The 26,954-nt window shown below is 42.9% G+C and overlaps 1 protein-coding gene across 3 annotated transcripts in view; it reads left to right on the top strand.

Annotated features, from left to right (window-relative positions):
• Positions 1-26,954, top strand: part of tanc1a (tetratricopeptide repeat, ankyrin repeat and coiled-coil containing 1a) — a 69,885-nt gene that overhangs the window by 38,794 nt on the left and 4,137 nt on the right. For 2 of the 3 annotated variants that reach the window (XM_053497783.1, XM_053497786.1), the window contains 19 exons: positions 2,565-2,876; positions 6,805-6,930; positions 7,163-7,450; positions 7,548-7,690; positions 8,964-9,195; positions 10,332-10,498; positions 11,523-12,127; positions 14,584-14,692; positions 16,403-16,525; positions 18,795-19,031; positions 19,328-19,513; positions 19,686-19,767; positions 20,378-20,511; positions 22,272-22,395; positions 22,503-22,678; positions 23,103-23,235; positions 25,759-25,788; positions 25,942-26,033; positions 26,119-26,265. In XM_053497783.1, coding sequence (XP_053353758.1) covers positions 2,565-2,876; positions 6,805-6,930; positions 7,163-7,450; positions 7,548-7,690; positions 8,964-9,195; positions 10,332-10,498; positions 11,523-12,127; positions 14,584-14,692; positions 16,403-16,525; positions 18,795-19,031; positions 19,328-19,513; positions 19,686-19,767; positions 20,378-20,511; positions 22,272-22,395; positions 22,503-22,678; positions 23,103-23,235; positions 25,759-25,788; positions 25,942-26,033; positions 26,119-26,265 — 3,446 coding nt within the window. The remainder of the gene's footprint in view (positions 1-2,564; positions 2,877-6,804; positions 6,931-7,162; positions 7,451-7,547; positions 7,691-8,963; positions 9,196-10,331; positions 10,499-11,522; positions 12,128-14,583; positions 14,693-16,402; positions 16,526-18,794; positions 19,032-19,327; positions 19,514-19,685; positions 19,768-20,377; positions 20,512-22,271; positions 22,396-22,502; positions 22,679-23,102; positions 23,236-25,758; positions 25,789-25,941; positions 26,034-26,118; positions 26,266-26,954) is intronic. The other variant, XM_053497784.1, reaches the window with a different exon arrangement.

Raw genomic sequence — 26,954 nt, 5'->3', positions numbered from 1 at the left:
ACACACACACACACACACACACACACTGAGTGTGTTCTGGTGGCTGAGTCATCCTTGGTAAGACCACCTCTATCCCACGCTGAGATTACAGGCTGAGCATCAAAAACAACAGCTCTAACAGGATCCCTGTCTCGCTGCCCTTCACACTGCGTACTGTCGGATAAAACACGGCAAACTGCCAAAGCATTAAAGCATACTTTTTTCTTCTTTTTTTTTACGTTCCCAGCAGTGAAGCTGTAATACATTCCACAGCGATGGAGCTGCTTCACTTTATTATATAGACATCATTAAAGGGTTGAGTTAAAAATTTATCGCCAACACAATGTGGCATCATTCACCGTTTAATAGACGCACAAAAGAAAATAGCTTTACGATTTCTACTGGACACTATCTACTTCATCTAGTTTTAGTGTATTCCCTTAATGTTGATGGAACTGGTATAACGTAGCCGTAAAAGTAAAGAATTGAACGCTTAAAAGAAGGAAGTGTAGTTAGGTAGTAATCTATACGCGTGTGTGTAACTAGCGTTAGTACGCGTCATTAACAGAGAGTTTGTAGAAATACTGTAAAGGTTACAGCTAAAAATAGTCTAATGAGCTTTAATGTAATCTGAGATATTATTATTTCACTATTCCGTATTATTTACACTCTGTTTTATTAACTTATTAATACAAAGAAATCATTTTGTCTTTTGTACTTTGTTGTTCTTCTTTCATCGTCAGACAAATACACGCCCTGTTCGGTAATCGGAGAGTGAATCACAAAAGTAAATCGGATAAAGATGATAAAGATGTTATTCCAGCCAAAGTGAAAATATGAACGAATTCCAGTACAGATATTCACTTTATCTTTTCGAATCAATATCTATTGGTGCAGGTGTTTGTTTACATTGAGACAGTAGCGCATTAGTAGATTATTTTAAAGTAGATTATTAAATCCCACACATAACTGTTCATAACATCACGTTTACTCCACATTGTGATTTCACTTATAGTGCAGATTAAACTTCAGGGAGAGATCTAAGGACAGCTAAAGATTCAGTACATTTTGTCTCGCGGTCGATTTAAGACACGCCCAGAGTTTGACGCGTGAGCTGTACGCTACCAAAACTTGCAGTTTATAATCTGGCACGAAACTGCTCATAACTTCTATTCTACACAACAGTTTGATTTCATTTTCATCCATGGTGCAGGTTAAACTTATCTAAGGGCTGGCGAAGTTATAGTAAATTCTGTCCAGTGTGTTTTGCGTGATGCTATGACGTAATCTGACTGAACAAACAGAAAATTTTGTTTACGGATCCTCTGATGTACGTATGAAACGCGACGATTTTATTAAAAGAGCAAGTTTTGGCTAATGTACCGACAAAACCTCTCCTTTATTTATGTAGATATAGATATCCTATTATATTCATTATATTAATGAAGAAACATTTGTTACCCTAAGAGTCGAAACCTACTGTGTATATACGCAAACGCGTATAAGTTGATTTCACATTATGCAACATTGAGAAGTAGAGAGAGAGAGAGGGAGCTAGCGTAATTAGTGTTGTGCATTGTGTAGCAGCCAGGGGGCGACAAAAAAAGGGCTAGCTGAAAATGGCTAGAAAGTAAATAAAAACCAATAATCGAAACAACAAAAAAATTTTGGAATAAGGGACGGATATGTCCGAGTGAAGAAAAGGTACAGTATAAGGACGTCTGAGCGAAGACGCTGCTGAAGAGCTTCAGGCTGTTGTGGAAATGCCTGCCGTCCTCTTGCTTTCCTGAGCACTGAGCCCTATTGACCTGCAGACGAACCTGAGCGCCTACAGTATATAACGCCGAACGTATAACGTCAGGTCCTAACACGGTTTGTGAAATAAACGAAATGCTTCCTGTCGTCCCGATGTTGGACAAACCTTGTTCGGTACAGTCGGAGTATCTAAATAAATGAGAGAGCATTGCACAAGGGAAATTGAATCGAGTGCAATTTGCAGCGCACAGATTTCATTTCAAGAAATGCCTGGTTGGAAAGATATCCCAGATCATCTGCTCCAGAATGCGGTTTTCTGAACAGTCCTTATCGCTCACGTGCTTCAGACTGAGGTCATGTGACCTGGAATAGACGCTCTTGCGTGCTGATGTCCAGCGAGGCCAGAAATGTGCACGAAACCAGTCAGTCATGTCGTATGATGCCGTAGGATCCTCGTCCTTATATCACGCAGCGTTGCACGTTACTGTTGCACTGCTGCCTAAAAGACTTTACATTCTCAGTTATGTCCCCGAGTTGTGTTCTGGTAAAACTGGGACGGCCTTGTCTTAATTTCAGGTCTCCCTCAGCTTTGAACTAGGACACCAGCACTGTTTTTTTTTTTTTTAATCCCAGAATAGTGCTTTTTATTTGGATGCAGTTAAGAAAAGGATGAGGAGGATGATGATGATGATGATGATGATGGTGGTAAGAGATTGCTGTGTAACGGTCCTGATCATTAGTTTTTTTTATTTTTATTATTATTATTATCTCTTTAGCACTAATTAATATAATAACTTTTTTGCTGTTAAATCGGACTTTATCTTTTCCAGCCACTGTGACCAGTTCAAGTGAGAATGAGGAGCGATGTGGATCTAGTCTGGAGTGGGCCAAAGATAGTGGCGGAGGCGGTGGTGGTGGTGGTGGAGGTGGTGGTGGTGGTGGTGGGATGGTCAGAGACAGCATGCATCACGTGCATACATCACCTGCAGCTCCTGTCCCTGTTGGAGACGCCTCAGGTCCCAGTGAAGCCCCGTCCCAGTCCCGGGCTGCCACGACTGCCCCGGCTGCCCCGGCACCCTCAGAAGGACTCACCCCATACCACAGCACCTCACTTGTCATGCCAAGGCCCAACTCAGTGGCAGGTTTGTGAGAGATTGCATCACTTCCTGTTCTAAATATATTTATAAATTTGTAGAGCTTTGACACGAGAAAGGCAAAAATCACAATGAATTAGTTCTATCATAAAATTAAAATCAAAACAAGTTTATGAGCAAATAAGACCAGACATTCAATTAAGACACATGTAACCGAAAGTAATGGCGCCCGATAAAAGCCCTGAAAGCATAGCCTGTCTGCTGTCTAGACTTGCCTGTCTAGACTGGAACTTTTTTCTGCTAATAATTTGTTGACAAAGAATGAGACATATCTGAGACTGATGGGTGCTTTGGTTTGTTTAAACGCTTGTATGTATGAAGGGCGTTCAAGTCAAACTGGGACCTGTGATGAAATTTCTGGTGCAAAACAGGCGATTGACATTTACAGAAGACGTCAAGTGCTTGTACACACAATCATCCACCAACACCACTTACACGTTGCAGAACTCGGCTGAGTGTTACTACCACATCCCCCATACAGTCCCCACCTCATTCCAAGACATTTCCACATGTTTCTGGCGTTCAAGGAGTTCCTGGAAGGCCGGCGTTTCAGACAGTGTGAATCAGACAGGTAGTTCAATCATGAGAGACGGCGTACTTGAGAGAACTTTCTATTTGATGGTGTCCAAGTTCTAGTGAAACACTGGGATAAGTGCATTAGTGTAGCAGGGGATTCACATGTCCCGGTTTGACTCAAACGCCCTTTGATGGTCTCTGACAGAATGTTCATATTTTCCGCCTTTTCTGTTCCATAAATATGGGAAAAAAAATACGAATAATAAATTGGTCAGTAATACTCTATAAAACTTATAGACAAGTCTGTGGGTTTTAATTTAATTAATAAATTTTTTTTATTACTGTGCCTTTTTAACAAGCGTGACCCAAATAGCGATTCTGTACGATCAGCATCGGGCGTGCAAATCGTATTTTTAGTTCAGGCAGTGCGACTTTTAAGGGCAGATTATTCAGTGTTCTTGTGATTGGACAGCAGAGGCTTTTGGGGGATTTGCTGTCCCTCCAACAAATGTGTTTGTGTGTGTGTGTGTGTGTGTGTGTGTGTGTGTGTGTGTTGCAAGAGAAGATCATCATCTTCCTTCTGTGCGAGCATGTGGAGGAGAAAGCTAACCGTACTGTACTGTACCACCTCAGTGATGATAAACGTGTGCAGTTTTTACCTTTTTCTAGCAAAAACGTAAAAAAAAAAACAGAAAGCGAAGAGTGTGTGTGTGTGCGCGCATGTGTGTGTGTAAGAGATGTGGATTAGTAAATGCATTATAATTTTTCTTCTTAACGACTCTGGTTCATGGACACACAATCTAAATGTGACTTTTTAAAGTGGTGTGTGTTCATGTGTGTATTATGGATGAACAACCTCAAGAGTCAATTTTTGTGTGTTTAGAGACAACAAGCACGGACTATTCCTACCGTTTTATATGTTTGTTTTTGTTTGTTTTTTGCCCATCACTTTGTCTCATTTCAATTGGACAAAAAAGTCCGCGAGTACCCGAGACGGTAATAACCCGACTCGCCTTTGAACAGTCTGAAATCGGCACTCCCCATTTTTCACTCCACTCCTCCTCCTCTTCCTCCTCTTCCTCCCTTCATGCCGCTCCATCTGCAGAGATTACACGATCCAGGCCGATGAGATTACGGCGATGGAGGGATGGAGAGGGTATGTGGCGGAGGTGGAATGTGCTGGAGAGAGTAAATGAATGAATGGATGTACAGTAGAGCGGCGATTGTGTGGTTTGTGCTTTAAATGTCAGGCGTGTCGTGACGTGGTCTTGACGTGCCAGGCTTTAGTCTGTCGCTTGTCATGAAGGAGCTGTTGGCTCTTGACCTGTTCGTGGTGTTTGGGCCCGTCAGTCTTAGTGACGGCCTTTATTACATCGTCTGTACCGCTTTATCCTGTATTCAGTGGACCTGGAGTTCCCAGGAGACTCGGTGCACGAGGCGGGGCACACCGTGGTTGGGGTGTCAATCCATCACAGGACATGCTCACACGCACATACTCAATTTGAGAACGCCAATTAGCCTAACCTGCATGTCTTTGGAATGTGGGAGGAAACCGGAGTACCCGGAGGAAACCCATCAAGCACATGCAAGAACATGCAAACTCCACACACACACAGACCCCGCCGAACTGATGGGAATCGAACCCGGACCGTGAAGGTGCAAGGCGACACATGGCTTTTATGTCTTTGTATTCAAGGGGGTGTGGCTTATTGGTCCATTAGTCCTAGTCAGTGTTGGGTGTAACTCGGATTAAGTACTCAGTTATTTAGTTATATTTTCGAAAATAATCAACTTCCCCCAACACTGGTCCTAGTGAAGGAGGCGTGGCATCTGTGTGTCGGCCTGAGTGTGACCGTTATGTCACTTGTAATGAAGGGGGGCGTGGCAGTTTTGACAAGAGACTGTGTCTTAGTAAAAGCTCTGTCATTGATGTTCATAAGGGAGGCGAAGACGACGTTGCTAATTGGTCTATTAGTATTAGTAAAGGAAACGTGGCATTTGAGCCTGTCAGGAATGGTGAAGGAGGCGTGGCTTCCTTCACTATTCCTTCATTTCTTCATTTACATTTACATTTAGTCATTTGGCAGACGCTCTTATCCAGAGCGACTTACATTTTTATCCCATTACACATCTGAGCAGTTGAGGGTTAAGGGCCTTGCTCAAGGGCCCAACAGTGGCAACTTGGTGGTTGTGGGGTTTGAACCTGGGATCTTCCGAACCGTAGTCCAATGCCTTAACCACTGAGCTACCCCTGACCTACCCTCTTCACTAATGAAAGGGGGTGTGGCTTATTAGTCTGTTAATCCTAGTGAAGCAGGCCATGGCAGGTCAGTCCTGCTATTGTTCATGACCTTTTTAGCCGTCAGTCCTCCCCTCTTCACTCCCTTATTACTCATAATGACTGGCCGCTGTAGACACCACGCCTCCTTCACTGAGGCCTGAGGTCAATCACAAGCAGGAAGCAGATGACTGAGCCTGAGACTGTGTCTGATTCTTTTATTCAATCTCTATGGAAAAATCAGCTCTAAAGGGAAAAAAATGAACATTAGTTTATTAAAAAGTTATCCCTACAGTAACAATGTCTCAAAAATAAGGAATAGTGGTACCTCTGCATACGACCGCCCACCTCACAGTACAAAGCATTTTTATATTTTACTTCATTTACATGTCTTTTTTTCCAATGTTTTGATTGTGTTTATATGCAAAAATATGGTTATAGTATTGGAAGTTGGTAATATTGGTAATATTTTTGGGTGGCTGGAACGGATTATCTGCATTTACATTATTTCCTATGGGAAAATGCGTCTCACAATACGAATTTTCAACTTAAGAACTCGCCATTAGAGTTCTTATAAGAACCTTAATTGATTTAGTTGCCACTATGAATTCAATCGATTAACAAAGTGTCTAACAATAGTTTGTAGCTCACCTAGCTATTACCTCGTTCACCACAAGAGGGCACAGTTCAGTATGATGCATTATCAGACGTTGTATTTTTTTAGCGGCCTGGTTTTTGAATGAATTTCGTATTGAACTGATTTGTTGGAAGTGTTGGAATAAAAGCTGATCTAAGAAAAAAAATTATCAATTAATTCTTAACGGTTAATCGAAAGTTCACTAGCTTTTAAGAAAAATGTGCAAAAATTTGTATTCCTACTTTGAAGTTGGATAATGAAAGTTCTGGAAATGGCATCTCATTAAAAGAAATGTATTAACAGTTCCTTAAACAATGCTACATTAATCTGCATGAACATTTCAGTGGTCTATACTGGAAAAAAAACCTATATTTTAATGAAATCACTGTCTGCTTATTATATCATGATGTACATCACGCTGCTCTGAAACATTCTCATGAGATCTCTCTCTCTCTCGCTCTCTTTCTCTCTCTCCGTCTCTAAAGCCACCAGCAGCACTAAGCTGGAGGAACTGGTGTATCTGGACGAGCAGCGGAATGCCCCCATGCGTTCTTCCCTGCGTGGGCCGTGGCACGGAGCTCACACCAGCGGCCGCAACCAAGAGAGCAAAGGTACCACACCTTATCTGGAGCGATTTATTTACCTCATTACATGTGCAGTTAGAGGTTACGAGGGTTTAGGTTTGGTTCAGTAGTCCAACCCCTTAATCACTGAGCTCCGCCCAAAACCGTAAGATATGTCTTACTGTATAGTTAATTAAGCATGTCAGTAGATTCATCTATTCTTTATAAAATCTGTATATTTCTTGTGCTTTCTTTGACCACCACCTTCGTCACTCCACAGCTCGATTCGCGCCGTACAAACCGGCGGACATCATGCTCAAGCCCTTGCTCTTCGAGATTCCTAGCGTTAGTGGCACGGACGCCGCGTTCGTAGGCCGCGAGTGGCTGTTCCAGCGCCTGGAGGAGGTCCTGATGGGCGAAGGGGAGGCGGGACCGGGACGCGGTGCGGTCGTAGTCGGCAGCGTGGGTTTCGGAAAGACGGCGGTCGTCTCCAGACTCGTGGCTCTGAGTTGTCACGGCAGCCGGATGAGACAGATCGCTTCCAACAGCCCCGGAGCTTCGCCCAAGAGTACGCCGGCACCTGCACGCGCTCTGCTAGTGTTTACTAAATATAAAGTTACATTTTGGTGAGTGTGTGTTTGTGTGTGTGTGTGTGTGTGATGCAGGTGGAGGTAGAGGAAGTGACCACTCTAGCCACGGCAGCCAGCTGAACCCGCCGTCTCAGAGCCCCCACCGCAGCAGCAGCTGCCCTCCGACCCCCGACACACACCGGCACAGAGAGGAGGCCGTCAAGCGTCTAGCCAGCAAGGTCTCACACACCGCAGTCTCCCCTCGTTCTGCATAATCTACAGTATATTAGGGAGGTTTAATTATATTAGTATTTTAATGGATTTGGAACCAGTTTGAGCCGTGTAAAGTTAATGCTGTTCTGTACAGTATGATATAATCTCAATACACTCAATACAGTTACACTTCAAGCATCGAGGTGCATCAGGCCAAAAAACTGTAGTGTGTGGCTGTGAAAAATGGATTTGTCATGTAATAAAAACTAGCGTTAGTACGTGTCGGTGACGGTTAAAGAGTTTGTAGAAAGAGTTAAAAGGTTAAAGCTGAAAATAATCTTCTGATCTATAATGTAATCAGTGATATTATTATTATTTCAGGTTGAAAAAAAATAACCTTCATAAAATTCTGTCCAGTTTCTTTACAGGTTTGCGTGATGCCGTGACAGACAGACAGATATAAAATTTTTTAAGAAAGGTTTTGGTTCTTCCAATGTACAGTACGAACGTAAATATATCATTAAAAGAACTAATTCTGACCAAACAGACAAAACCATTCTTTAATTTATATGTATATTTCAATAAAGAAGATGTAATGACTATCACGCTGTTAGAATACAGTAAATACTTTCAAATAATCCGTCTAAGTAAATTGATGCATAATTAAAAACAATACCGTATATAGTAATTTATTTACAGTGCAATAAACGACACAAGTGGCTAATTAGCGCAGATTAATGAACCGTTGCCGACGTAATGCAGGCGCGTGTTGGTGGAATTTTGAAAGGCGTAAATATTTGATGCCGATGAGTCGGATGGGTTTCGACAGGCGTAATCCGTGCCGAGTTTGCGCATCCCGAGCCCGTGAGGACGAGCTTGTGCGCTAGTGATGACACTGCATGCATCTCAAACACTCCTGCCATTTGCTTCACAGGAAGAAGGAGAAGAAGAAGAAGAAAAAATCCGGTGTGTCTGATATCTAAAATATGATTGTGACTGAAAAGCAGCACCTCCCATGCAGTTCTGACACCTTGCTCCTGTTGAGCTGTGCGTGTGTGTGTGTGTTTCTGCGTGGAACATGTTCGCTGTCTGCATCTGGGCTCCATCTTGGCTGAACGTTCCTAGTCACGCCTTTTTAATCAGCCATCTGCCGGCCGGCGCTCGTCTCCCTTCTCCAGAGTGACTGCGTGTTCCTGACTTACGGAGGATTGCGAGCTCATACAGGATCGAAAAAAAAAAAGATTATAGATTTCAGGTTGTCGCTCATGCCTCGATGTTGTTTGTGTTTCCCCTGGACAGGTCGTGGCGTATCATTACTGCCAGGCTGACAACACGTACACGTGCCTGGTGCCCGAGTTCGTGCACAGCGTCTCGGCGCTGCTGTGTCGCGCTCCCCGGCTCGGCACCTACAGAGAAATGCTGATGAGGGAGAATCAGCTGCAGAGTCTGCTCAGCCTGCGCTCGTGCGTGCAGGACCCGGTCGCCGCCTTCCGACGGGGCGTCCTCGAGCCTCTCGTCGTCCTACGCAAGGGTGAGGGGCGTGACATCATCCCGACGCCGCTGCATCATGCATGTCACGTGTAGAACTGAATACTGGGCTCGAGACACACTCGCAGGACTGCAGGCTAAATGTGATATGTTTCAAATGACTGATCAAGCATTCTTATTCACTGAGCTGTTGAAATGGTTCATAAAGTTTAGATATTTGTCCTAGGAACTGTTAGCTCAAATCACACGCACGGGCATACTCCTGTCAGTCATTGCTGCACTAGCCAATCATAGGTATCTGTAAGCCTGTGTATGTAGAAGAGGGCGGAAAGCGCTTTCATCTTGTGCTTCACTGTGTTGCAGCAGGTGGTTTCACCTGGAAGTAAGATGGCAAAAATTAATCAATCGATCAATAAAATACTTAAGTTCTTACGCATTAGTAAGACACATTTAGTTGCCATTGAGCCGAACAACTTTCGCATTACATGTCCTGGGCTCAACTCAACAGGAGGCTGGTTATTTTGGGTTGTTCGCAAAAATGCACCCGATGGATTTTTATGTACTCCTCCTAGGGAATTTATACGATCGTCACCAAACTGGGCCGATGTGATCTAAAGACATTGAGGACGCAGAATTGCAGAGAGATTTTAGATATCTCAAACGGGTCAGCCGTGACCATGCCTTAAACTTATGTAAAAACTTGTGTGATTAATAACTGAATGATATTATAGTGTGATGCTTTTTTTTCAGCATCTGTGGCTTTTTGGAGGTCTAAACATAAAACTTTTATAAAATTGTATCATAATGGTATTGGTGTGTCCCACGTGCTCACTTTCTGCGTCCAGGTGGTGATGGCGCAGGGTGCTTGGGCCCGCTCATTGCTGCTTGCAACTATATTTACTTCATATTATTTTAAAAGCAAACTTTAATGAGTTAAGTTAATTCATTATTTAAAACTCGTATCTTAATTAATTATTTTTTATATGTCTACAGTGCATGTTTATTTCCTTACACATAATCAATGCTGGCCAAATAATTTTCCTAAAAGTTACAGTATTTAAAAATATGTGACATCATCCCGACGACATCAAATTACAGTATTTAAAAAAATATTATACCGGGTTATAAATGTAAAGTATATCTTACACACAAACATGTGACATGCTCCAATGTCTACAGAGAGGAAGATCGCGGAGGACGACTACATCATCCTGGTGGACGGTCTGAACGAGGCGGAGTTCCACAAGCCCGACTACGGAGACACGATCGCCTCCTTCATCGCCAAGATCATCCCCAGGTTCCCCGTCTGGCTCAAACTGGTCGTCACGGTCAGGGTGAGCCTGGTGGTGAGTTTGGACCTTTTGACCTGATTGGGAATAACAGCTGGAATCAGTGTGAAGAAAAACAGCATATTTTTCTTTAAAATAAGAAGTTAATTAATTAATAAATAGGCGGCACTGTGGCTTAGCGGTGTCTATACCGTACCGCTTTAGTCTGTATACACGGTAGCACGGGGCGGGGTACACCCTGGACAGGGTTCCAGTCCATCACAGAGACAAACGCACACACTCTCGCATGCTCATTTACACACTACAGGCAGTGTGGAAACGCCAGTTCAGTCTAATCTGCATGTCTTAGTAATGTGGGAGGAAACTGGAGCACCCAGAGGAAACCCACCAAACTTCATGCACACAGACCCCAAGGTGAGAATCGAACCCGGAATTCTGGAAGTGCGCGACGACTGTGCTAAACACCAAGCCATTGTGCCGCCCCTGTATAGATGTTCTGATTGTTTATTTATTTATGTTTAAAGCTTTGCCCCCTGGTGGTTTGATGCCGCCGTGGCAGTTTGTTCTGGTCAGAGATGTTAACAGGCTGGACCCCCTGGAAGCCTGATTATGTGAGAGGGGTCAGTGGCTCGGATACCACAGTGCACATGTCCAGGATAGAAGAGACAGGAGGGGGGGCGGGGGTTTAGAGCTTATTAACAGCAGGTGCTTGTAAACTGGGGGACTTTAGGGCTTTTTCTCGGGTATCTGTAAACTGGTCTAGGTTTTCACTGTGGTCTTTAATGACGAGCATCATTCGAAGTTGCTGCTAAGATATTATTAGGAAAAAAATAATAATAATAATAATGTAATAGTGAATTTGGACGTTTATTTCTGTCTTTGCCAAGTAAGATTTTTTAACAGTCTTACAGAGTAACAGAAAATGTCTCGTCATATTTTATATAAACTTGTCGTGTTTGTTTTTATGTCTTGGGGTGTTACAGGATACTTATAGGGATGGGGTGCACAATTTTTTTCACATTCAGTATTGGTTTCCTGCCTAACTGATTTAATTATTTTTTTTGGATATCATTCGCCGCAGGACGTCACCAGCCTGCTGCCTTTCCCCGTCGTCTCTCTGGACGACATCCATGACAAGCCCGTCTCTGCAGACTTGCACGCGTACGTCCAGCACCGCGTTGAGCACAGCGCCTCCATCCTAAGCAACGTCACCGCCAACGGCAAGGCCGAGCCGGCGGCCAGCTCCAAGCTCGGCTCTCACCTGGTGAGCCGCAGTCAGGGCTCCTATCTGTACCTGAAGCTCGTTTTGGACCTGCTGGAGAAGGGCCACCTGGTGATCAAGAGCTCCGGCTACAAGGCGCTGCCCGTGTCGCTGACCGAACTCTACCTGTTCCAGTGCAACATCATGTTCCCGACGGCGGCGGCGTTCGAGCGTGCGCTCCCCGTCCTGAACGTCGCGCTGGCCTCGCTGCACCCGCTGACCGACGAGCAGCTGTTCCGCGCGCTCAACGCCGGCTGCCTGAAAGGCACGCTCGAATGGAGCGACTTCCAGCAGCGCATGGAGGCGCTCTCCTGCTTCCTAATCGGCCGGCGCGACAGGACGCGCATGTTCTGCCACCCGTCCTTCAGGGAGTGGCTGGTCTGGAGGGCGGATGGAGAGAGCACCGACTTCCTGTGCGATCCGAGGTGAGCGGCGACGTCACTTCCTCTCTTTCATGCGCTGCACGCAGGAGTATACACACTGTAAAGATTTTTTTTTTTTCAAAAAGTATTGACGTGTGTGCACGTAGGAAAATCTCTAACACATATGATTGTAGTTAAATACCTTTATAGTAAACTTTTTTAACGTTCCTTACAAAGGTACGTCAAAAATTATATGCACTCCGCAAATATTAAAACGGCGCTTTCTGTTCTAAGGAACAGAACCTTCTGTTCAAGGCTCCTGTCTCCCCAGTCACTGTGTGAACGTGTTACATCGGTTCATTTGTAACTGCAGTGCGAGCAAAAATATGTGCACCGCTTGTTATTTACATGATAGAAGAGCAGCAAGCAGTGGTTTTTTTTGTGCTCTGAGGGTGTACCTGGTGCCGAAACAACTAACAGAAGAGTATAAACAGAATCGTTTGGATATCCGCAAACAAAATTTAGACCGATACTTTGAGGAAGTTCCTTAAAGAGAATCGTTACTGGTGACGAGACACGGATTCATCACTACGAGCCTGAGAGTAAACGGAACGGAAACATCCTCAATCGCCGGTCGAGAAGAAATTCAAAACCCAATCAGCTGGAAAATTCGTCAATGTTTACAGTTTTCTGGGATTATCATCTCAAGGGCCATAAGTATCAGAACATTATCAGGAAAAAAGGTTTAACCATCAACAGCGCTCGTTACAGTGAGATGCTTATTGAAGATGTGAAGCCTAAACTTCAGATTAAACATGATGATGCACGCCCTCATACTTCAGCTCCACACTGTCGACACACCGAGGTGTTAAAGCGTTCTCCCTACAGTCCTGATCTCACTCCATCTGACCTTCACCTGTTTGGTCCCCTGAAAGCAGAACCACGAGGACGAAGTGTCACTTCTGATGAAGAAGTGAAGACAGCAGTGCATTCGTGCCTCGCAGCTCAGAATAACCTTTTTTTTTTTAATGAGGGAACACGAAAGCTTGTTTACAGATGGGCAAAGTGTATTGAAATTAAATTCAAGTGTATAAAATACAATTAATTCTACAGCCAGAATGTGGATCATTTTCGACTCGCCCTCGTATATACGTCTAAAACATGTATCTTAAACTCTGGGGTGCATTTATTTATAATGTAAAAAAATATTATCAACTGAGAGATTTCAGGGAGATGTACTGTACCGTTTCTCTCCGATTTCTTCACATTTATCCTTCTGAAGCTTCATGGAGGAAATGATTTTTTTTTCCAGTACAAAGATTTCATAGATGAATAGTGATTAGGCTCACGGGAGCCACAATTCCTCCAACAGCTGGAAGATCATGAATGATGAATCTTCTGGACAGGCGTGTTAAAGAATCCACCGAGGCTGTTTCAGCCACACGTCCTCCTCCAAGTCCCTGAGCTGGTTGTCATTCATTCATCCATCCATCATCCATCATCTATACCACTTTATCCTGTATACAGGGTCCCGGGGGCCTGGTGCACAAAGCAGTAAAGTAGCTGAAGCTGTGTTCGGGAATACTGTATGTTCGAGTGAAACCTACAGAACTGTATACTGGTAAGAGACATGTTGTCCCTGTACAGGATGGGCCCAGTGTCTCTGCTGGTGAGGAGCGAGATGTTCACTCCAGTAAATATCCAGGACAGCAGAAGGTCTGTGTTCCCATGCATGCGCGAGGCACTTGAGCGTGCTCACGCTGTACCCACTGTGTATCCTGGCGTAGGTGTGAAAATTGCTTTATTGAAATCCTCCCATTCATTTTTCCGGCTCTCGAGCGGGTTGGCCCACTCTCGGACGCATTACTCACCGCTCTCGTTTAGCTGGAAAAAAAGGGCCGGGCCGTGCACGAGTGGGCTTAATGGTGCCACGGTCGTGCAGGGGAGGCGGAGCCAGCTCGGGTTAAACATGGAGGACGCTTTTTAACAAAAGACTCAGACGCTACGCTAGCACAGCATGTGATAATTTTTTTTATTTAATGATTTGGTTTTTTTAAGAGATGAGAGATGTGTCCAGAAACTGGCGGATGCTGCTTGCCATGCAGCTGTCCAGACGCGGGTTAATCGAGCGGAGCCGGCGGCGTGACACGGGGTAATTGATGGGGGTGTGTGTGTTTCGAGAACGCGGTGTCAGTGAACTGCTCTCCAGGCAGTAAGGACGAGCTCCTTGTGCTAAAGGAGTGAGTCGAGTAGATTAATAGTCTTGGCTCACATCGGATGAGACGAAGGCAGTGTTTTAGCGATAACGTAAGCATAAGCAACGTCAAGTACCAAGATTTCACGTGAATATACAATTAAGAGATGAATATGGAGAGAGGAGGAATGAAATGAAAGTAGTAATGGATATTCCACTGTCACTGCTAATGTAGGTGGTGCTGATGATGATGATGATGATGGTGGTGGTGATGATGATGATGGTGGTGGTGATGATGATTGATTTGTGCTAATTTGTCACACAGGAGCGGACACGCCCTGATGGCCTTCATGCTCTCTCGGCAAGAAGGGAAGCTGAACAGGCAGCAGACCATGGAGCTGGGTCACCACATCCTCAAAGCACACATATTCAAGGTAGAGGAAACACACACACACACACACACACACACATACCGGCAGACACACTCGCACCTTACGTAAAGTACACAACTTTATAACACAGCAGCAGTCTTAATTCCTGCTTGTGGCTTCAGTTGAGGTCCCCATGCACGTGGGGTGTAAGAAAAAAAGTGGTGTAGAGTCTACACTAGAGTGACCTTCTGTACACGAGACACCTACACACCCCTGTACATACTGTACGACCTTATTTTATATACTACATTTGTTATTTATTGTAAACAGACCACTTACGCACTTTGAACATGGGATTAGTGCTGGAAAGTGTCTCGTCTAGACGTAGTGACAGTTACTTTTTAAAATTCAAATCTTTCAACGATCTTAACTGTCACTCTGATGAAACTTGGGACAGTTTAGTTTTGATATGAAAAGAAATGAAGCTGAAAAAAGTGTATTATTCTACGAAATTGTTAAGATATCACAACATGGTTACGGACACTACAGATTTTTTTTAGGAAAGAAAATCCTTAATTTTGTATGGAATGATATTTAATTTAAGCAACAATGTTTACAGGTCATATGGTTCTAGAAACTTTCACCAGTTTTTTTGTATCAATACTCATAAAGAAATATGAATAATTTGCGTTTTAAATGATTAAAGTTTGAAGTGAGAGAGTATAATGATGAAAAACAGCCATTTTTGGGGCTCATATAAAATCATCTCTCCAAAAGAGCTGAAGTTAGGAAACCGAGATCGGTCAGTTCCACGTCGTATAATCTTCAGAAGTAGCTTCTTTGGCTTAGACATTTTCTGTATTATATGTATAACATAAAAAATAAAATAAAACCAGCACCAATACTGTATTTTTGCCGACTGCACAAAGACCGTAAGGTCTAATCTAATCTAATCTAATCTAACTAGAGATGTGCGATTAAATTGTTTACATAATTTTGCAATTTGATTTGATTCACAGAATCAATGGGTCAGCTTTTGATTTTGATTCAGAACTGATTCACTTTTAAAGTTACAAATGTTAAATGGTCTAAAACCGACAAATGAGAATATGCTCGAACGTGTAGAAAATACAAACCGCTCAAACAAGTTTTCTGCAAAATCCTCTTGTTTTGTAAAAGTATCGCTTTTCTTTTCTTCTTTTGAGTTCACGAAGCGGTTGGTGCACTAGTGCCACCTAGTGGACCTGCAGTGTGGGGCGGAAGTCTGGCAGAGCGAGAAAGATTATCGCTTTTGTACGAGACGTGACATTTAAACAATCAACATCACAAGTTACACAGCATTTTAGGGTTTATTAGATACTTTTAGTAGCTTTTAACCCATTAATACATAACATGCCACGGAAACGCTCGACTCGTGTAGCGGGTCTGTCAAATTAATCAAATAATACTGTTTAGGAAGTAATAAATAAAAAAGTAATGTAAAGTAATGCATTAGTGTATGAGTGGGGGGGTGTTTGTGTATAAGCAGTTTAGAAATCGGGTATTAATTAACAATAAATAAAAGTAATAAGTAAAATTAATTAAATCTTTAAAAAATCTTTAATTATATTATTAAACCGCATAAAAAGCATTATTGTCTGTTCATGGTGACAGTAGAGAGCTGAATGTGATCTACTAGAACGGTGATGTCACTTATCCTACAAATCCTGCACATCTTGTATTTATCACTTAATCGAGGCTGCTAGTGACATGATGCAGTATTTATTCTCGCAGGGACTCAGTAAGAGGACGGGCGTGTCCTCCAGCGTCCTCCAGGCCCTGTGGGTCAGTTACAGTACAGACAGCCTGACTGTCGCTCTGTCCTCCCTCAGAAATCTCTACACACCCAACGTCAAGGTGAGTTAACACACACACACACACACGAGACTGGAATCAGCAGTCACCTCCCGATGCGATATGATATCACAATACCTCTGTGTCGATTCCATTAAAATTGCGATTCTATAAGTATCACAATTGTATAAATATTTTGATTCGATATAAAAATATTTTTTTTCAGATTTTGTTACAATTTTAAACATTTAAAAATCAGTTAAATGAGTAAACATAGCCCATTACTTATTACGTTTTATAATGATTTTCTCACTTAAAAACCGTGCGCAGCATTTAAACAATACAAACTAACTTCCAATGCAAAAGTTTAACATTTAACTTCAAATTAAATAAAAATTTTTTTAAAAAACATTGTTGGACAGCTAAACATTGCGTATCTCTGTCATCCACCATAACTATTATTTCAAAACAAACTTATAATAGTTCAAATAATTCACTCCTACCACACAGAATAGAAATGTGTAAATAGTTCAGAGTGCGCCACCTGGTGGATTATTAAGAAAAGGCAACTTTTGCCGCCTCAAACGTTCTCCAATGTCTCGACTTGACAGTGAGAGTGCGGGTTGAGTGTGTGTGAGCATACAGACGGCTTCTAGCACTCGTACATGGGGCTTCGAACCCATGTGATTTTTAACTTATCAGCACTCGCGGTGTTTTAAGACTGTTTAAACGCATGCAATTTTTGATAATGTAACGCCCCAAAAATGCGTTTCTGTTGCGTCACTCGGAAGCTTCAACTGGCTGATCAACCAGTAATATTTATTATAAATGTAAAATCAATATTATCTCTAGCTCTCACCATGCGCACGTTCGCATCCCTGTCCTTCACACACTCTCTGAAGCGAGCAGTTATAACGTGTGACGCACACAGAGCCGTTTCAAAGTCGCTCGGAGGTCACTTCAAGCCACTGGACGCCGTTTTGCTCAGAGACGAGTTTTTTCTGTTATATTCTCGTACATGTTAATCGCTCAAGCTCGGATTTCTCCTGCTCCTCTTTTTAACAAAACGCCCGCACCTTGTCTATTGTGGACGCGTTCGAGCGCATGCCGACGTCCTCGCCGGTTAAAGAGGGACTCGTCAATTCCTGACGTGTGTTTAGATAAAAAAGTAAATGTGATTTTTTTTTTTTTTTTTTCGAGCAGGCGAGCTGAGCGATCAGAAGAGGCCGCCTGCTTTCATTTTGGCATTTTGTGTTGGTGAAAAGCTTTTTTTTAAAAAATTTTTCTCACAACACACTTCAGGCGAGGTGTGATCATCGGAGTTTAGTTTTAGACGGTTTTTGCGCTCGCTAAATTTAGTAAATTTTTGGAGCATTTAATGTCTCTTTTTTAGGCAGTAAATTCTTACCTTGAAATTGACCACAGCTGGAATAACTTCTTCTGAAACGTGTGTGTGTGTGTGTGTATATATTACAGAAAGGCTGACCTCTATGTCTTAAAATAAGAACTAACTGTTGTTTTTATTGTTGTTACGTAATTACCTAATCCCATATGTGTTATTTTATAGTTTTGAAATTGTAGAATGTAGAAAATAAATCACTAAACAAAAACAAAGACATTTGCACGTGACCCCAAACTTTTGAACGGTGGTGCATGTCAGCGTTTTTTGTTTAATATTATTCCAGGATGGTTAATGTAATCTCATACGAGTGTCTATCAGTTTATGACATCATTAAATCATCTCCATGCGCCCAGGCTATGATGAGGTTCGCAGTTGTCACATCAAAAGCCCAGGGCTAGCCGACCTCGAGTCAGGACAGGTTTTATCGCGGTTAAGGCAGGGAAAAGATGAGGTCTTAAGAAGGTCGAAGGTCAAGGACATTTAAGGTCAAGTCAAGGCAGTATTCGTTATGCAAAACTCGCTTGCTGATTATTTATTGATTTATTTATTTTTGTAAACATTTAAAGGGCTCAGGATTGTGCAGTACAGAGTGATGTCTCCTTCTGTTCAGTACTAAATGTGCAGCATGATGACCTGAATGTTAGTTGATTTTAACCAACTATAAAAACATGACTGAGCAATAAAATACAAAAACGGGTCACACAGTCAAAGAAATAGCAAGATAACGCGTTTCTATGCCAAATAAAATAAAACGCTCATTTTGTGATTTTACAGTTTTTGCGACATCATTCCCATATTCCTAACGTGTTATACAAGTAATAATAACTTTTGTTTATATTTGAAAACCTGAATACCCACCTTAGGTCTTAGTTGTTGAACAGTCCGGTAAGTATGAAGCTCCGCCCCTGAGGTCATTACCTGTTCCCTCAGGTGTCTCGGCTGCTGATCCTGGGTGGAGCGAGCGTGTGTCACCGCACCGAGGTGCTCAACAGCGCCCCCGTGCTGTGCGTACAGTCTCACTTGGGTCATCTGGAGATGGTGGCTCTCCTGCTCGAGTTCGGGGCTCCAGTGGACGCAGCGTCGGAGAACGCCATGACGCCGTTGTGTTACGCGGCGGCCGCCGGACACCTGAGCGTCGTCAACCTTCTCTGCAGAAAGGGGGCAAAGGTCAGTCAGGATGTCTCCTCTACTCCATATTCAGCCCTCATTATTTCTGGGTCGTCTTAAACTAGGACATCCAGCTCACCCTCTCTGATTAAAGTACACGTCTTATATTCCTTTAAGCTTTTTAATGAGTGATGTATTATAGTGGACTAGATTTATTTTTTTTTTAATCCAGCGTCTTTTAACGATGCTCCTTATAAGAATCTACACATCATCCTCAACTTCTACACACACCAAAATCAGGAAATAAATAGCCGCTGTAAGTGTAAATCCCAGGATTGATTTCCTTTCGTCTTCAGGTGGATCACGTGGATAAGAGCGGACAGTGCGCAGCGGTTCACGCCGCTCTGAGGGGTCACGCTGAAATCCTGCAATATCTGCTGGAACAGGACTGGAGCTCAGAGCCTGCGCAGCCTGAGCAGAGCCTCAAGGGCAGAGTGGTGCAGCAAGCCTTCATCGCCGCCTCCAGCATGGGGCATGTCCAGGTGTAACATACACACACATACAGGAGAAATCTCAGGAGTCTGGGTAAAGGGAAAACATTAAGATTGCTTAAATAACTTGGATTGAGGAGAGCCCTGTGTTGTTGTTATTATTATTATTGTTATTATTATCTGGTGTTAATGTGACACTCGTTTTTGTGATGTACGTCCTCAGGTGCTGAAGACCTTGCTGGCTCTGAATAAGACCGAGCTCACGGTGCAGATCGACGGCCAGGACGCACTATGGGGAGAGACAGGTGTGTGTGTGTGTATGTGATTCTGCGAACGCCGGTGTACATTGTAAATACAGCAGTAACTCGGCATACGTACTTAATCCGTCCCGGAGGCGAGTTCTTAAGGTGAAATTTCGTATTGTGAAACGCATTTTCCCATAGGAAATAATGTAAATGCAGATAATCCGTTCCAGCCATCCAAAAATATAACCAATATTACCAATTTTTAACACTACAATCTTATTTTAAATTAAGTAAAATATAAAATAAATAGACATTAAACCTCACATAACCTTAATTTATGATTTCTCTCAGCGCCGGCTGCTTTAAAAAACCGAACTGAAAGCGGCTCCTTTTTTTTCTTGATAACATTCTTGCGACCCATGGTGCTCTGTCTTCACTAAAAAAAAAAAAAACGCAAAACAATGTGTAAACTTGCTTCGCCTGGCTTTCCACTGACACCAAACAAGTTCTGAACAGCTCTGAGACGTACGCCCAGGGTTAGGTTCGAGGCAAATTTCTTAAGGCGAAGTTTTGCGAGGTGGTGCGTCCGTATGCCGAGGTACACTGCAATCCTGAGTTCTGGGTCTCAGTGTGAGATCACATTGACTTGTCTCTGTTGCGATGTGTTTAGCTCTGAGTGCCGCTGCTGGCCGGGGCAGACTGGACGAGTGTGTGTTCCTGCTGGAACAGGGGGCCGCTATAGCTCAGCCGAACCGCAGGGGCGTGACTCCCGTTTACACTGCTGTGAAACACGGACACACACAGGTGGGATATTTTCATAGAGACATGTACGGACAGGGTTATATCGCCACCTGTTGGTTTGGCGTATTTAGACGGCATGTTTCTGCATCATCATGAAGACTATAAAATAATAAATCCCTGTGTTTTGTGCAGACTAGGCCTAACCTGGTACAGTCATTAAAACTGGATAATTCTGGATAGTACATGGTACAGTACAGTAATGTACGGTATAGTAACTACTGTAAGTATTGTAGTTTATCATAGTGGATGCGCTAGCTACAAAACTAAAACTTTAAAGTTTAGTAGAGCAAAATATACTGTATGGTTGTAATGTAAATGTGAATCTCAGCTCTGCAGTGTGAGAGGACAAAAGTAAGTGCACCCCCGGGGTTAGTATTTACATCTCTGACCCGTAGTGTGAATTTAGTGAAAATCTGAGACCGATTAATTTGTTCCGCGTCCCTAACACCCCCTTTTGGGGTGAAAAATGTAACATTTTTTGATTTTCATTAGTTTCACAGTGTGACTTTGTGAGGTTAAGACTAACACAGAGGTGCACTTATATTCCTTTCATTAGCCTCAAAAGCAAATGTATTAGTGTTATATGTATAAAGTGTATGGTACTGTAGTACAGTGCAGTATATTAGGTTTCAGTGGAGCGAAATATCAGTGTAGTGGCCCAGTACAGCAGATAATTATTTTAAATGCATATTTATATATGTACGTAAATACATTTGAGTGAACTGTAACTAATAACAACTATTAATTATTTTACAGAGTGTAAAATGTTAATTGAGAAGTTCAGATCTCGGTTTTTGTGTGTGTTCCCCGTTGTGTTCGTCCTGACCTCCGTAATCCGCAGTGTAAATTTGGTCAAAAAAAAAAAATGAAAAAATCAATGAATGATACATTTTTCACCCAAAAATTCAACGTTCTCAGATCTTCACTAACTTTACACTATGATTACGAGCTGTAAAGAATAACACAGGGAGGGGTGCACTTAGTTTTGTCCACATTTACAATACATTACACTCAATAAAATCTATACAGGTTTGAGACGCACAAATTGACGAGCCTTTAACAGTTGATGAACAGCGTGTGTGTGTGTGTGTGTGTGTGTGTGTGTGTGTGGAAGAGAGAGAGTAAATGAAATGTAGTGTAAATATACTAAGTATTTTTATCTAGTATATTTTATTAAGTCTGAGCTAGGAAGAATAATAGAACAAAACTAAGTGCACCCCTGTGTTAGTCTTCTCCTCCCTAATGCACAATATGAATTTGGTGAATCCTTACTAATTATTTTGGGTGAAAACTTTGATGTTTTCTGACTTTCACCAAAGGGGTGCACTTAGTTTTGTATTTTTGTCACCATTCAAAGCGGAGATTTATAAGAGTGTAGTGTCGCAGCGCATGACTTGGCATAGTGTAGCGAGGTGCAGTTTAGTGTAGTACAGTATAGTGGAGGTTAATAGATTAAATAGTTATGACCAATAAAATGTGTTGATAAAAAATAAAATAAAATAAATAATCATGTCGTGAGGTAAGGAGGTCAAGACTAACACTGGGGTGCACTTAGTTTTGTTCTATCATCCTTCTGACTGTAGCTAGAACATATATAAATATATTAGATCAAATATACGCTACTAGATTTAATTTACACACACACACACACACACACACACACACACAAAGAGACAAACTGATTAGACTGTCTGTAAAGCGTAAAGTTTAGTCAAAACATTTTTGGAATAAACTGATTGTGTTTCCCCGTTTCCCCCGTGAAGGTGGTGGAGCTGCTGCTGCAGCGCGGCGCCGAGGTGGAGACCTCTGACAAGCACAGCCGCACGCTGCTAATGATCGCCGCCAGCGAGGGTCACGTGACCACCGTGGACTTCCTGCTCTCGCAGGGTGAGTGCGCCGGCGTTCAGGTGGAGAGAGAGAGAGAGAGAGAGAGAGAGACGGGACCCAGAGGCGGCAAAGTGTGTGATTTTCTTAAAAGCGTGTTTGTGATGCAGGAGCGAGTCTGACTGCAGGGGATAAGGAGGGCCTGACGCCGCTGAGCTGGGCGTGTCTGAAGGGGCAGAAGGGCGCGGTGGAGCTGCTGGTGGAGAGAGGAGCGCAGATCGATCACTCCGATAAGAACGGACGCACTCCGCTCGACCTCGCCGCCTTCTACGGAGACGCCGACATCGTGAGTAGTGTGTGTGTGTGTGTGTAGTTCACAAACCGGGACATGGTTGGTTGTGCCTCAGATCACGTGATCAGAGTGTGTGGTTAAGATTGAGTGCAAAAGTATGTACACCCTTTTCATTCGTAGCAACTTTTTGACTTTTTAACAACGTTTTTCTAATTCAGCCAGATGTTATCGATCATGTTCTCTACACATCTGCCCCTTGCTTGTCTTTGCATTTCTGGACCTGTTTTAAGTTTTAGAGAGCAAAGTGTTTGTTTTATATTCATTTAGGATAATTTCATCATATTTAAAATCTTAGTGTTTGAATCCAGACTGTATCTCACACTGTGTGTGTGTGTGTGTGTGTGTGTGTGTGTGTGTGTGTGTGTGTGTGTGTGTGTTGCAACGTCCTTATTGTATACCCGTGTCTCGGCGGCTGCAGGTGCACTACCTGGTGGAGCGCGGCGCTGTGATCGAGCACACGGACTACAGCGGCATGCGGCCCCTCGACCGCGCCATCGGCAGCCGCAACACTTCAGTCGTCGTCACTCTGCTGAAAAAAGGGGCCAAACTGGGTGAGTGACGCTCCGGAGTATCTCACCTCACACACACACACACACACACACACACACACACACACACACACACACACACACACACACACACACACCTTTCCCCTGAGCTGCACTGAATTTAGATCGCTTGAATCCAGATCGTGGCCAGGCCGCTCTCTTCTTCTTCCCTTCTGTTTTTTTTTCCTCCCTGCACCGCGCTCCTCTGTTCCTCTGCCGAGTCCTAAATGTAACAGAAACGAGGCCGTGTTTTGTTCGCTGAGCCACTCGGCCACTCCGTACAGTAAGTGGGGCGGCAGTGATGTATGAACCGTCATTACCAACAGTTTTTTTTTTTTCTTTTCATTTTTGCAGAAAATGTACTTTACTGTACAGTATGCAGCGTAGTTTTTTTTTTTTTTTTGTCCTAGTTATGTCTTTGAGAAGTGAATTATATAATTTTTATTCTTTTTTTTAATTTTATTCAATATATACAGACACACACTGCCTGGCCAAAAAAAAAAAAAAAAGGTCACACACTCGGTCACTTTTAGCTTTGATTCCAGCACACAGTGTGGCGTCCAGTTCACGTGTGAAAATGATCCTCATTTCTCCCAGAACCGCTCTTTCACATTCCGAGGCCTTGATATACTCTATACACCGTGCCGCCATCAGGGAAGAAAAACTCCATAGATGTGATAACCTGGTCGGCCAGAACAGCACTGGTACTGATTTTATCTTTTATTTTTTGATGTTAAACATATAATACAGAGAACGTGTGTGGGCCAAAGAAGCTACTTCTGAAGTTTATACAACGTGGAAGTAACCGATTTCACTTCCCTAAGAATTTCAAGTTCCTAACTTCACCAAAAATTCGTAGTGTCTGTAACCATGTCAAACTTGTATTGCAATATCGTAACAATTTTGCATTTTAGTAGAATAATACACTTTTTCAATTTCATCTAAATGACAGTTAAGATTGAAAGATTTAAATTTAAAAAGTAACCGACACTACGGACATAAAAGGGCATGAAATTGTATTTGACAAATGTTTCTTTTTATCTGATAAAAATATAAAGGTGTATGCATTTTCTTTACAAAAAATCGAAGCATGAATCGGGAGATAAAAAGCATTTAAGTATTATAAAACAACAAGGTGGCACTGTATATGATCATATCTGAGACACATTTAAAGACACTTTTTGGCACCAATACCGTGTCGTGTTTTGGCCGAGTACATTCAGGTCGTCAGCTGACTTCATTTTATTGCCACATACCGTTGCTAAGCAACTGAAGCAAATCCAGATCCTGCCGCTGGCTCCAGGGGTTTGAACACTGGACACTATACAGTACATGGAGCTTCATGTGTTTCCCTTCTGACCCGGACACGTCCATCACTCTGGATGAGAATTATATGGAAATAACACTTTAGAATGATTTTTTCGGTGGTCGATCAGCAATTTAATAAAACTTTAGCTTTAATTACAAACACTTTGATCTTCCAGAGAGATAAGTGACGGCGGTGTTCGGCTCCTGGCTGTGACTCGACTCCGCATCTGAAGGCCGTGGGTTCGGTGTCAGACGCAAATATCGATGTGAATAAGCCAGAAAACAAGAACAAAAACAACAGAATGTGTATAAGGTCGCGTCTGACTCTTACTCGTGAGTCACGCTGTTTACTCCTCCTTGCGTGCCGCGATTCGCCTGATCCACCTTTCATGCGTCAGACCGATGTGTATCCAGGTTTGCGCCACGTACTTACCGTGTTTCAAGTTCTCTTCAATTCTGACTTCTCATTCTGAGACCAGATGGATAGAAAAGCGTGGTGTGTCCCGCTCTAGTTAGCTTAGCACTCTGCCTTTTTTTTTTTTCTTTCATATTTCTCCTTGAGGCTGTTTGCTGAAATCAAACCTACCACTCGTTTACCACTAAAAAACAACCGCTTCTAAATTAGCACGAGCCAAACTGCACCACACAGCCATAATCACACGGCAGGATAAGTAAAGGCTGGGCTGCGTTGTGACCAGTGCCATGTGTCTTACCTCATTTCCTCTTCTCTTCCGTCGAGAAAATATGATAGAACACGCCAGTTTCCCATTTTTAGACGAGGTTTTTATTTTAATCCAGCGCTACATTCAATAAAGTGTTTTCTCTAAACGTGTAATCAGCATTAAAGCTGCGGTCAGCGATTTTTTTTTTTTCTTTTTTTTTCTGTGATTAAAGGTGCGGTCAGTGAAGTAAATATCTGCTCAGAGGAGTAAAAGTTCAGGGTTCCTTTGATACAACAATTGAAGCAAAGTGGTCCGTTCGTGGTGTTCTACAGTATCAAGGGGACGCGTTTACAGTATCAAGGGGGGCGTGGTGTTAAAGAAAGCGAGTGAACCGCACCTTTAAGAACAGAACGTTACACTCTGTTTGTGTGATTTGTTTAGGTTAAATTTCGTCTTGTCTTCTGTGTGTGTGTGTGTGTGTGTGTGTGTGTTTTTCCACTCCTCTCTCATCACTTCTCTCTTTCTCTTTTTGGCCTTCACTTACCTGCTGCTAAAGGGTACCGCACGTCTCCCTATGATCGATCAGGTACAAGCTTTAGGTAACTCTCTCGGGCCAGTCTCGTTCACAGTAAGGAGAAGGAGGGAGGCGGTGAGGCATGTGGTCTAACATCCTGTTCTATCTCTCTTTCTTTCTCTCTTTCTCTCTCTCTCTTTTTTTTTATCCTCCCAACCTGTGAAGGAAACGCTGCCTGGGCCATGGCCACCTCTAAGCCGGACATCCTCCTCATCCTGCTGCAGAAGTTGATGGAGGAAGGCAACCTGCTCTACAAGGTACAGTCCCCGAGCTCTGGCTTTGTGACCCGGGTGTTTTTGGTTGATCGCGGAGTCACTCAGTAAAATCTGTGTTCTTTCTCAGAAAGGGAAGATGAAGGAAGCAGCTCAGAGGTACCAGTACGCGCTCCGCAAGTTTCCGAGGGAAGGGTTTGGGGAAGACCTGAAGGCCTTTCGAGAACTCCGGGTCTCGCTCTACCTCAACCTGTCCCGCTGCCGCCGCAAAACCAACGTGAGTCACGCTCACCTTTTATAGCAGACTAGCTAACCTAGTGCCTGGTGTTACCTGGGTTTTTCATAATCGAAACTTTTTGGTAGAAATTTAAAGAAAACACTGCATTTGTTTTGTATTTTCTTGTTTGTTTCAATTTGTTTCATATTTTTATTACTTGTTTACAATTTTAATTTTGGATCCTCGGCTCCCCCCAGAATATTCACAAAGTAGTATTATGTCTCCTCGTCCGCCATCTTGAAAATGAACGGTGATGTTCAATATGCGCGCGGCGGTATGTTGTGGTAAAGTCTGCCACCTTGTGGTCGGCCTTAGAAACTCAATCTCGTATGCAGTGGAAGGTTCCTTCTCCTCCAGTTCGAAAATGAGTGCGTATTACGAGATGAAATCAGTATTTTATTAAAAATGAGTACTAGGGGATGAAACCATCGCAGTATTTTGATGAGGGGGGTGACAAATGTATTTGTCAAGTTTGGTCCAGATCTCCTAAAGCATGGAAGAGCCTATAAGGAACATACATACATACCTAGCCATGTTGACGTCAGTTGACTTGGAGTCTCTCCATCCTTTGAGCTGGATAGATACTGACCAGTCAGTCAAGCGGTCTGTATTTTTGTGTCTAATTTAATTTGTGCAGTTAGTCATCTAAAACTGTTTAACACGTTTATGTCTTTATTAAGATGTATACT

Source organism: Clarias gariepinus, chromosome 6, assembly GCF_024256425.1.
Source record: "Clarias gariepinus isolate MV-2021 ecotype Netherlands chromosome 6, CGAR_prim_01v2, whole genome shotgun sequence".
NCBI lineage: Eukaryota > Metazoa > Chordata > Actinopteri > Siluriformes > Clariidae > Clarias > Clarias gariepinus.
This window is presented reverse-complemented; position numbering and strand designations above follow the sequence as displayed.